Here is a 12,559-nt window from a genome sequence, read left to right on the forward strand (position 1 = left end):
AGTATTATGCTGTGATATCACAGTCTGAGTTGCTCCCCCACACAGTACAATCTGGATCATGATGTCACCGTTTTTTTTCGGCAAATACTTTTCTATTGTGAATTAAAAATATATTTTATTCCTCCTGTCACTTACCAGCAGCTTTTAAATGTGTAAAATGTTGGTTATCTTTAGTGGAGAGGATGGGAAACTAGTACAGCAATGTGTACAATAGGGCACTGAGCGAGCAGGAGTGAAATACCTTACATGTATCAAACAAACTGTACTCCTTGTACTTTTCCTAAATCCTGAATTATGTGCTTGTTTTCATGAACCTCTAATGTACACAGACTAATAACAGGGAATGTTGGCCTTTTTTTTTCATAGCGTACAGTTCCATGTCTTTGAACTTACAAGGCAGCTTCCTCGCTTCTCCATGTACATTCTTAATAATGCTACCTCTGTACCAGAGCCTTCCAGCCATGTGTCCTTCACCATCAGTGACCGCGTTCAAAGGGTGAGTGCTGTGCTATGAACTGTCTTGAAGTGCACATGTACACCGTGGAGGCAGCCATTTTGTAAGCTTAACAGCCATTCACGAGGCTGCAGCCTATCAGTTACTAGACACTAGTGACATCACTGGGACCAAGTAAATTGATAGGCTGAACTCTTATAATATCTCCCTTTACTGTAGGTGACTTTTTTTAAACGGTTGTCCACTTTGGACAACCCCGCCTCCATCAGGCATTCCACCAATAGGGGGTTTGTCTCTTCCCACTGCCAGTACCCCACTGTTACATACTGTAGAAAGCTGACAGAGGGTCACTGGTCCATCCATGAAGCATGAATTAAGCTTTTGTGAAGAGCGGTTGGTTGGTTGGTTGGTTGGGTGAGCTGGGCATATGAGTATGGTTTTGTACAGGCTGGTTATAGGTTTTACCTATTTCTTAAAACTTTATTTATTGTTTGTCCTTTGTTTTGGAAGGTTGTCCTTTGGCTGAACCAGAACTTCCTGTTACCGGAAGACACGGAGGTTCAGAGTGCCCCATTTCAAATTTGTTTCACTTCTCTTCGTGACATGGGAACCCTTCTCATTAACATGAAACCGAATGGAGAGGTAGAGGCTTCCTCCCATCATTGCACCTTAAGTAATACCTGACCCGAGTTACTCTTTTGTTTACCATATGGTCTTCTCTCTGCAGATTACAATACGCACAGATGACATGGATCTAGCTGGGGATATTATTCAGTCGTTGGCCATGTTTCTGGCTATAGAAGACCTGCCTGTAGAGGCAGATTTCCCCAAATACTTTGATCAGCTCCGGAAGGTGCTAGTGCAGGTGAGTCTGAGGTCCTTTCTTTACTGCTGTGTTTGGACACTAGAGTAACCTGGTGACCTGTGTACAGAGATGCTGTATATAACTAGTATCTGGTTATCCATCTGTGCTACAGTTAACCACAACAGATACAATGGGTTTATTTGACTGTTATCTTACTATAGGAATAAGCAGATGTACAGTATAGAGCCGTCATGTATGGTGAAAGAAGAATAAAGCATGGGGGAGCAGGGTATAGGCGGAGAAGAGCACCTTGGGGCCTGATTCAGAGGAGCATGCAGCTGCGACTGCGTCCTTTACCACTGCCGCATCTTTATGATAATGCCGCTGGCTGCGCCACTACTTCATCTAGGTGCATCTATCAGTCGCACCATCAAAGCTTGCACCAGCCATGTGGCAGGTGCACTTTCTCTATCTGAACGTACTGTAGCATCCACAATGTGCACTACTGCGTCTTTAGACGCCCATGTCTGCCTAACTACCCCGTTACCTCCCAGGAACGCTCACTGAAATCCACGGCTCTTGCGTTCACATTCACTCTGCGTCTCCCGGTGGTAACCATTCGGATGTATGCCCAGTAGTTCTAACATTGGCCAACTGTGTGAATATGGGTATAGTCTGACCTTTATCCCTAGAACTAAACGTAGAAGGATTATTGTTGTCACTTATCTATATGTATGTGTATGTTTTACACCAGAAATGAGAGAGGACCATTTTAGCCATAAATAACTGGATATGCGCAGCTATTTACTAAACATTTCTACATACAGGAGGCATGAGGCTAACATATATGGGCGGAATTCAATTGATTATTCCCCCCTTCGCACCCGACGGAGCTATTCTATTGTTGCTCCTGGCGGGTGCGATCAGCTGCTAGCGCTCAATTTTAGCTCGCAGCCCCAGAGGGGTGCGGGCTGAAATCGGCGAAAAGTGTCCTGTTTGGGCGCTCAAACGGCACTTTTCGCGATCGCGCTCAGCACTTTGGTCGGGGTTAGCCGTTTTACGCGGCTAAACCTGACCACTTTGGGTGCGATCAGCGTGAAACGCTGGCACAATTGAATAGCGGCCCGCGATCTCCTGTCTCACTAGTCGGGAGATGCGGGCCGCGAAATCAATTGAATTCCGCCCTAAATGTTATCCCCTGTACATCATTATCACCCCATAGACCTAAGGCTGGACAGAACAGGTACCTATAAGAGGAGAGGTATGAGTATTTAGGGAGTGTCTATTTATGATTTAGGTGTGTGGATTGGGAGCATTGCCTAAAGTGTCCTGTTTTCCAAATGAGAAAATCTAATGTTGTAAGGGTAGATCCTGTCTGATATAGCTGTGTGTGCTAACTTGTGTCCTGGACAGGTAGACGATTCCCACTCAGTGCATCAGAAGCTGACGGCAGACATGGCTGATCAGTCTAACTTGGTGCGCAGCATGCTAGTGCAGGCCGAGGATGCCCGTCTCATGAGGGACATGTGAGTCTCTGTTTATGATTCTATAGTAGCAGTGGTACATCAGATGCTTCCTATGTAACTAGCCTTTTGTTCTACTATGACGTCAGTTACTTTTCCTACAATCCATGGCTAGCTATAAGCAATACTATAGCAATAAGAGACATAAACCAGATAAAAGAGTACATATTGCAAATTTAGCAGAATAGCCATGATATATATAATCGTACCTATTTGTTTTACATGGGATGTAGTCAAAACGTCGACAATGCAATGTTGACAACACCGTGTCAACAGTTACGATTTTGACATTCAGAATGTGAAAAATTAGGGTTAGGCTGTGGGGAGGAGGGCTATGCTGCGGGGGAGCTTTAAGTTAGGCTGTGAGGGGGGTGATAGGGTTAGGCACTAGAGGGAGGGTTAGAGGTAGGGGTTAGGGATAGGGGAGAAATACGCACCGGAATGCCACAGTATCGAAGGTCTGACCTGGAAGTTACTGTCACATGACTGCCAGGACGCGGACGACGATGCTGCAGCCGTTGCAAGCAGGCAAGTCACTGCTGAGCCACCAGGGACGATGTGTCGACATTCTAACATTTCGACATTGCATCACGGTCTACATGATGGAATGGTCAACCTCTACATAACGTTGACATTCTCATGTTAAAATGATGAATGTCGACATATCATACCCAACCCGTTGTACACATATGCAAATTTAGACAGACCCTTATCTGCAATAGCATTCTATCTCCCTCCTTCCTGATACCGCTCAAAAATAATCCCTGCCCCTCTCCATCCACTGGAGAGACATAGGGTGGTTCTCTGTCCCTTCGCATCCCTCCACCAAGTCACCTGATGTGAGTGCCCTCTCGGCCCTCCTCTCTGGTGAAGAGCTCTGACCGTGGTTGCGCTCTGAGAGGGAGCGTGGTGGGAGGGGCACGGATGCCCAGTCTGGATGGTGCATACCTGGGTGACCACGGAGGGATAAATGGGTGTTGCATAAGATTCTGTAATTGAAAGGTAATTAAATAGCTTTTGATCCAGTGATTTTTGCTAATATAGTCTTGTGTGGTAATAAAAGTTCTTCCGTTTGCTTGCACTTAGTGCGGGTTTCTATTATTACTACTGTACTTTGCTGAGGTGCTTGCTACGAGTTTATAGGTAGAACAAAAAAGCCTTTCCAGATCACTGAATTTCCTATTAATAACCCAGAAAGAATATGAAGAAGCGCTATACAGAACTCTATGACCTCAACAGAGACCTTATAAATCGTTACAAGATTCGCTGTAACAATCACGCAGAGCTGCTGAACAATCTGAAATGTGTTAATCAAGCCATCCAGAGAGCAGGGCGTTTGCGAGGTAAGTCAGATGCAACAGAGGTCAGGTTGCTACATCACTCTTACAATATACAATGTACTTTAATCTGCCACAGATAAAAAGTGCTGTAACACATAGTAACCATTCTGACAGTTGCTTTTATTTTGTACATGGTACGTAACTAGAAGAAGTGAGAGCTGGATTCTGATTTAGGGAGAGATGTATCAAGCCATAGAGAGAGATAAAGTGGAGAAGATGCCCAACCAATCAGCTTCTAGCTGTCTATTATCTGACGTAGTCTTTGAAAGGACAGTTAAAGCTGATTGGTTGCTTTGGGCAACTTCTCAATTTTATCTGTTACCAAGGCTTAAAACAACCCGCTATCAGGCGCTAAATCAGTTATACAATTTATTCCACAACATAAAAATAAGAAATGATTACCATAAAATAGTAATAAAAATTATATATAACAACGAAAAGTAATAGAAACACACATTTACCATAAAAATTACACCTTAGGGAATGATGTTAAGAGCATTCAACAGTTTACTTCTTGCAGGGTTACCTGCTTACTAGGTATACACATTACAAGGGGGGAAAAGAGAAGAAAAGTACTCATCTTTTTGGGGGGCACACTTAGTAGTTAATGTAAAATCTAACGTTTATTAAATTATGTTTAAAAATAATAAGTCGATACTAAGATAAACAACATGAAAATAGACAGCTATAAAAATGTATAGGCGCTAATAAAGCAAATATTGATAAAGTATTCAAGTCTCAATACTTAATGATTAAAGCAGCAGTCTTTACAGTCTATATACACAGGAAATAATTTTATATAAGGCATCCATAGTATGGTTTAGAAAAATTATAAACAAATTATTCACGAATTGACCTATAATTTTTCTAAACCATACTATGGATTTTACATTAACTACTACGTGTGCCCCCCAAAAGATGGGAGTTCTTCTCTTCTCTTTTCCCCCCTTGTGATTATAGTATTTATACTCTCAGGGGAGCACCCCCACATGAGACAGTGGTATCTGTAATAGTGGGTGTAAGATTACATTGCTTGCTGCTCACCTACTCTATTTACCATCCTCTATCCACCTGTGCTCGGGTATCCCTATTTTTCCCCTTCCTTTACAATTTAGGTATTCACATTAAAAGACTCCCACAGTTGTGCATATAATCAATAGTAAACCCAATGTCTGCAGCTCACAAGCTGCTCCCCGCGTATTAAACGGCTTGAGAACAGTGGCTCGCAGTCTGTATGAACAGCTGTGGCTTGTATTGTTAGTAGCCGTCTTGTGGATGACAAAAGGGAATCAATACAGGCTGCTACAAATACAGTCTGCTACAAGTATAGGCTGCTACAAGTATAGGCCGCTACAAATACAGGGCCTGATTCAGAGCCGGACGCTCTGAATCAGGGCGGTTTTTTGGAGCGTCCTCCTGGACGCTCGCATAGCTGTGGGTTACCACCCACAGCTTATGCGAGCGTCCATGATGATGGTCGCGATGGTCAAGACCATCGCGACCATCGGGCTTGCGACGAGACCCTGCGGTAGGGTCTCGGTGACCGCAAGCCCTGGAGTGATTTTGGCTCTATCAAGCCAAAATCACTCCCACTGACATCACTAGAGATGTCAGTGGGGCCGGACCCAGACGGTAGGCGTTCCCATGGGAACGCCTCCGTCTGGCAGCCACGCCCCCGGCACGCCCACCAAAGGGGGCGTGCTGTCACTCAACATCGACAGCACGCCCCCTTTGGTGCAAGACCCGGAGCGACAGCTTGGCTGTCGCTATCTGCGTCTCGCGCATGCGCACGATGGAGCTCCCTCCGTCGTGCGCATGCGCACTAGGGCACCATTGACCCGCTTGCGAGCGCTCAGCGCTCATGAGCGGGTCTGAATCAGGCCCACAGTCTGCTACAAGTACAGGCTGCTACAAATAGCATTGGATTTAAAAGCTCAAGCATCTTTTTGCACTAAAAAAACTGGGTTAAATCTGCCCAGTGGAACTAATACCTGGTTGAAATATAAACACTGTTTCTTTCTGAATCAATTGCTACAATGATATGGAACTTTGGATCATATTGTAGCTTGTGAGCTGCAGACATTGGTTTTAATATTGATTTATATGCACTGTGGGAGTCTTTTAATGTGTATACCTAGTAAGCAGGTAACCCTGCAAAAAGTAAACGGTTGAATGCTGTTAACATCATTCCCTAAGGTGTAATTTTTATGGTATATGGTGTTTTTATTATTTTTTGTATTTGTTGTTGCTATATATAATTTTTATTCATTATTATTTTATGGTAATAATTTATTATTTTTATGTTGTGGAATAAATTGTATAACTGATTTAGCGTCTGATAGTGATTTGTGCATAATATTTGTAACAGGTGGAGGGTCCAGTTTCCTCCTCAACTGATGACTGCTATCAGTAATTAGGATCAAATATACTTTTTCCTTTAATTAATTCCTCGCTTACTATTAGACAGCAGACTGAAGTTCAGCACCTATTTTGTGTGTGTGTTTTCTTAAAACACTCCGCCCTTAATGCAATGGGTTAGGACAATTATTTTTTGCACCGCTGACTGAGCACAGAGTCTAGTACATGCTCTCCTCTTAGATAGGTAGGAAGGCATTTATTTGATTTATTATTATCTCCTGTCTTTCTTCGCAGTTGGTAAGCACAAAGCCCAGGTGATTGCAGCGTGCAGGGACGCCATTCGCAGCAACAACGTCAATGCCTTGTTCCGGATCATGCGTGTTGGCGCTACTTCTTCCTAGCGGAGTCACTCAGGACCTCGGCAATGTTTCTCTGGCTCACGTGTAAACCACAACATTATGAGCTGCACTCCTAAAAGCTCTTAATTGTCACATTTTAAGCCTCATAAAGGGAGTATGGAATTAATTGGGTGTACTCCTTTCCTCCAGGCATGTTTTGTTGTCAGTCTGAAAGGAGTTTAGTGAACTGTTTAAAGGGTATAAATTGGGAAGCCGGAAACCTCTGGCTAAACTCTCGTCATTTGTGTTTTCATAGGTTTTATATTACGTTATTTGGATCCCTGGTATAGACGGGGTTCAAACTATCCTCAGCCAGGGCCCTACAGGACATTGCAGAGCATACACTGTAGGCCCTGTTGAAAGTATATTTATTTATTAAATATTTTTATCTTTTTGTAGTCATGTTGTGTATTAAAGTTTAGCTTTCGCAGATGTCTCTGGGTTTTTTTTTCCAAACCAAAACTGAAGTTTAGATTTGGTTATTCAGGCAGCACAGGGGTGTATCTAGGGGTCCGCGCGCCCCTGGCAAAGTAAGGAACTGCCCTCCCTTGTACCTTCAGTGACAGAAAGATTCACCTCAGGTAAAAAGGAAAGACAGGAAGCCGAAGAAGAAAGCTGCATGGAGTCGGGGCTCCGTCTAGACTGAGCCTATTAGACCAGATCCTCCGGTCACACGCTGTGCTTCTCGGCTCCCTTGCCGCTACACAACATCTCTGCCCCCCAGGGCGGGTGTTCCTGGTGCCTAGCGGGACTCTGCCAACCGGGATCGGTTGCCGGATCTCGCGGCCTATCGGAGCCGCGTTGTGTAGTGCCGGGACCAGATCCTCACCTCCCAGCTCCGGCATCGCGCCCGGTCCGCTGCCGAATCCCGCGACGTGGGCTTTCAGAACATCAGCCGGTGGGTCGCGAGCAGCGAGGGGAACACACGGGGACGCCGCTGGACGAGTTCCCGCGACCGCACAGCACTATAGAGGGCAGACTCTGGTGCCCTACAAGGTCATCTTAAAGACGGCGCCATTTTTGCAGCTACAGGAGATAAGGTACTGTGTGTCACCAGCTAAAACACTACACTATAGGGTGAAGGTGAAGCTGCTTGCACGCAGAAATTCTGCAACTTTATACTTCTCTTAAAACTAATTACAGCTGATGATATATTTGGCAATACCTATATACATCTCCTTCACTCTGGGGAATTGCTGCATTACCAGCTTCTAACACCAGATGGTGCTTTTACCCTATTCTTCAAGTTACTTCACAATCAATTGAAATGTAAAAGATCTCCTATTTGTGATCACAGCCATTTCTAAGCAACATACTCTTCAGTACTATCATACCCTGGTGAAATTTAAGTCCAATCTCTACATGGATAAATTCATGGCTCAGAAGTCCAGGAATGATGATGTTCGTCCATGTAAGATGACGTTTAGCCTCTTTCTGAGTTCCGTTTTTTTGGAGGGAAAAATCCGAACTCAACGTGCAAACTCGAACCTATCCGAGCCTGCACATCCCTAGTTCTAAGTCACGTGGAGTGGCAATCTTCATACGTAAGGGTATTCAGTTTGATAATCATTCCTCTGATGTAGATCAAGATGGCCGATACATTCTTATGGATGTCGCACTAGATATTGCTTGTGTAATGTTTATGGTCCCAATATATATGACAAAACTTTTTTCTTAGGAGTGATTAACAAATTATACTCTTTTGCAGATTCTAAGATTATATTAGGGGGTGATTTCAATCTGGTCGCTTCCCCAACCTTAGATAGAAAAACTTTCTCTCAATCCTCTCCCAAACAACCAAAAATAGATTTAAACTATATGGCTGCAGAATTTAATTTATTAGACGTGTGGAGAACGAGACATCCCACTGATGTAGAGTACACGTACTACTCAGCCACCCATAACGCCTTTTCTAGGCTTGACTATTTTTACTTATCTAGCTCAATATTCCCAATGATCATCGACACATCGACTGAATCTATAGCTATTTCATACCATGCACCAGTGTGGGTGGATGTACAGGGGAAATTTCTTTTAGGATCACATTCCCAATGGCGGTTCCCGGCAAAACTAGCTTAATCTCTCAAATTTAAATCAATGCTAGAGTCAGCCTGGGCCAATTACGAAATGAATAACCAAATACATAAGTATAATCCATATTTATATTGGCAAACCGCTAAGGCGGGGAGAAATTATCTCCTTTATGACAAAATATAAGGCTGAATAAGACGCCACTTATAGATCTGCACAGACGTCCTTAACATCTGCATTTCAAGCTCTGAAGGCTTCACCCTCACCATTGACTAGAACTGCATATAATGAATGCAAATTACACTTTGACCAAATCCTCACTCAAATGGATGATAAATACATGTATTCAGGTAAACTGCATTTCTTTAGATACGGCAATAAACCTAGCCGGCTCTTATCAAATATGCTGAGAGGAACCAAGCCACATAACAATATTGCAGCGCTCAAAGATGAAACTTCTACCACACAATTCAATGGCAAAGACATTGCGAATCTTTTTTTCGTTACTATCAAAATTACACATGAAGAGGTAGATCAAGCTGTCAGATCTCTCAAGAAGTTCAGGGCCCGAGGCCCAGATGGTCTTAGTGGGGAATTTTTCTAAATGCTACGCCCCCAAATCACAGAGACTTTAACCAATGTATTTAACTCCATAATGGATAATAAATGAATTCCCCACTATTTTAATTCGGCCATTATAAAAGTTTTACCGAAGTCAGGTAGAGACCCCCTTTTGCCTTCGTCGTACAGACCCATTTCTCTACTTAACATAGACTATAAACTAGAGAAAATATACTGCGCTTTGATATTACTGTTGAGACAAGGAACACAACCACGTATTCTGTCAATAAATAAATTTAATTCCCTAAAAAACACAGTGAAATATGGTACCATGTATACACATAAAAAAGGAGAACACAGTATAGGACTCCACTATACAGAATTGCACATATTACAACATATATTAAAAATTGCACAGGGAGAGGAAACAAATGGAGGAGTTGATCAGGCTCCAATAATAAGTCTCCACTAACACCTGTGGCAGAGGGTAATACCAAAGTGACTGAAGAGCCTAATAGGGGCTCTAGCATATAGAAATAACACTAAAACTTGTTAGGTAAGTCTCCCTATTTGTAATGGGACTTTATTATTGTGCGCCCATCACAGTAAAATACCAATCAATTGTTGTGGCAAAGTCCCGAGTGGTTTAGTCAGCTTTAGCTGTAAGACTGACAACAATTGGACATTGTATAGCAAAATGAAAGTCCTGATAATAATCAGTTAACTACACAGCATCAGCTGCAACAATGTGAACAAACAATAGCAAAGTCAATAGTGTACCTGTGAATGAGGCAACACAGTCTCTAATCATGAGACTAGTAGTCCTTATATGGTTCAAAGTCGGGAGCCAGCAGCTGATACAATGGTAGTATAGCGGGGCACTATTCCTCTCTGGCCGGTATAAACCTCCGTCTGAAATCCACGTGTGATGAAAAACGCTCGATCTCAGAGCGAGCAGTGGAAGCTGTTTAGCGGAGACTCCGGCTAGCGGTGAAAGGAAGTGGCCTCCCGTCTATTTAGCCCAGCAGAGGGAACTGATAGCAAAGCCACCAGCTAATATGAGGGATGATACCTTCCGTCTCTCCTGTTTGAAGGGAGCAATCGACGCTGTTAATAAAGACGTCAGCTGGTGGTGGGTAGATGTATCTCCCGTCTGTTGAAGCCAGCAAGAGGAGCTGATAGTAGAGCCGCCGGTTTGCGGTGAAGGATGATACCTCTTATCCAAGCCAAGCAGTAGTCAGCGGCAGACAAAGTTCTCAAATATTAGAATAGGGAGAAGTTCCAATAATGTGAGTGAAGACAGCACAGCAACGCGTTTTGGATGCTCCTGTATCCTTTTTCAAGCTGAAAAGCTATCAGCTCCTCTTGCTGGCTTCAACAGACGGGAGATACATCTACCCACCACCAGCTGACGTCTTTATTAACAGCGTCGATTGCTCCCTTCAAACAGGAGAGACGGAAGGTATTATCCCTCATATTAGCTGGTGGCTTTGCTATCAGTTCCCACTGCTGGGCTAAATAGACAGGAGGCCACTTCCTTTCACCGTTAGCCGGAGTCCCCGCTAAACAGTTTCCACTGCTCACTCTGAGATTGAGCGTTTTTCATCACACGTGGATTTCAGACGGAGGTTTATACCGGCCAGAGAGGAATAGTGCCCCGCTATACTACCATTGTATCAGCTGTTGGCTCCCGACTTTGAGCCATATAAGGACTACTAGTCTCATGATTAGAGACTGTGTTGCCTCATTCACAGGTAGACTATTGACTTTGCTATTGTTTGTTCACATTGTTGCAGCTGATGCTGTGTAGTTAACTGATTATTATCAGGACTTTCATTTTGCTATACAATGTCCAATTGTTGTCAGTCTTACAGCTAAAGCTGACTAAACTGCTCGGGACTTTGCCACAACAATTGATTGGTATTTTACTGTGATGGGCGCAAAATAATAACGTCCCATTACTAATAGGGAGAGTTACCTAACAAGTTTTAGTGTTATTTCTATATGCTAGAGCCCCTATTAGGCTCTTCAGTCACTTTGGTATTACCCTCTGCCACAGGTGTTAGTGGAGACTTATTATTGGAGCCTGATCAACTCCTCCATTTGTTTCCTCTCCCTGTGCAATTTTTTATATATGTTGTAATATGTGCAATTCTGTATAGTGGAGTACTATACTGTGTTCTCCTTTTTTATGTGTATACATGGTACCATATTTCACTGTGTTTTTTAGGGAATTAAATTGATTTATTGACAGAATATGCGGTTGTATTCCTTGTCTCAACAGTAATATCAGAGCGCAGTATATTTTCTCTAATTTTGCTTTAGTGAGGTTGGCAATCACCCCTGTACCTACTGCTGCATTGATATTGATTTTGAGTCTCTGGCTGGGTAGCGCTAAGGTTTTTATGTGTGTGTGTAATAGACTATAAACTACTGACAAAAATTTTAGCAGAGCAGTTGAAGACGATTCTCCCGTCCATCATATACCCGGATCAAACCAGGTTTATTTGTGGCAGAAATTCCGTCACAAATATTAGGAAGGTCCTCTTGGTACTGCAATCTTTACAAGTAGGTGGGACGGGTGATCCCGGGTCCTTGTTGTCTCTAGATGTAGAAAAAGCGTTTGATCTGGTAACCTGGGATCATCTGTTTGAATCTCTGCGTCGGTTTGGCATACCCACCCTTTTTGTTGGAAGTCATACGGTCCTTATATACTTCTCCCCTTACCCAGATTCTCACTAATAGATATTTATCACCTATATTTTGTACACAGAGAGGGACGAGACAGGGTTGCCCGCTTTCTCCACTTCTGTTTGCAATTGCGCTAGAGCCACTGGCGATAGCAATAAGACAAAAAACAGAGATAAAAGGTATTAATATCAGAAACCAAACATGTAAATTGTCTTTATTTGCAGATGATATGATGCTTTTTGTATCCGACCCCCTACAATCCATCCCTGCACTTCTGGATCTAATTATCACGTTTGGCTCATTTGCAGGTTATCGCATCAATGTGAACAAATCTGAATTGCATCTACATTCTTAGCCACATACCCTCATATAGCTTCCCTTTTCAAAATTGCAACACA

The 12,559-nt window shown here is 43.1% G+C and overlaps 1 protein-coding gene across 2 annotated transcripts in view; it reads left to right on the forward strand.

Annotated features, from left to right (window-relative positions):
• Nucleotides 1-7,301, forward strand: part of BBS2 (Bardet-Biedl syndrome 2) — a 48,181-nt gene extending 40,880 nt beyond the window's left edge. For both annotated transcript variants that reach the window (XM_088471978.1, XM_088471977.1), the window contains exons 13-18: nt 367-496; nt 965-1,096; nt 1,182-1,319; nt 2,673-2,785; nt 3,977-4,125; nt 6,775-7,301. In XM_088471978.1, coding sequence (XP_088328104.1) covers nt 367-496; nt 965-1,096; nt 1,182-1,319; nt 2,673-2,785; nt 3,977-4,125; nt 6,775-6,881 — 769 coding nt within the window. In that variant the 3' untranslated portion in view covers nt 6,882-7,301. The remainder of the gene's footprint in view (nt 1-366; nt 497-964; nt 1,097-1,181; nt 1,320-2,672; nt 2,786-3,976; nt 4,126-6,774) is intronic.
• Nucleotides 7,302-12,559: the final 5,258 nt, after the last annotated feature.

This window comes from Taudactylus pleione, unplaced genomic scaffold (assembly GCF_031769625.1).
Source record: "Taudactylus pleione unplaced genomic scaffold, aTauple2 ptg000117l, whole genome shotgun sequence".
NCBI lineage: Eukaryota > Metazoa > Chordata > Amphibia > Anura > Myobatrachidae > Taudactylus > Taudactylus pleione.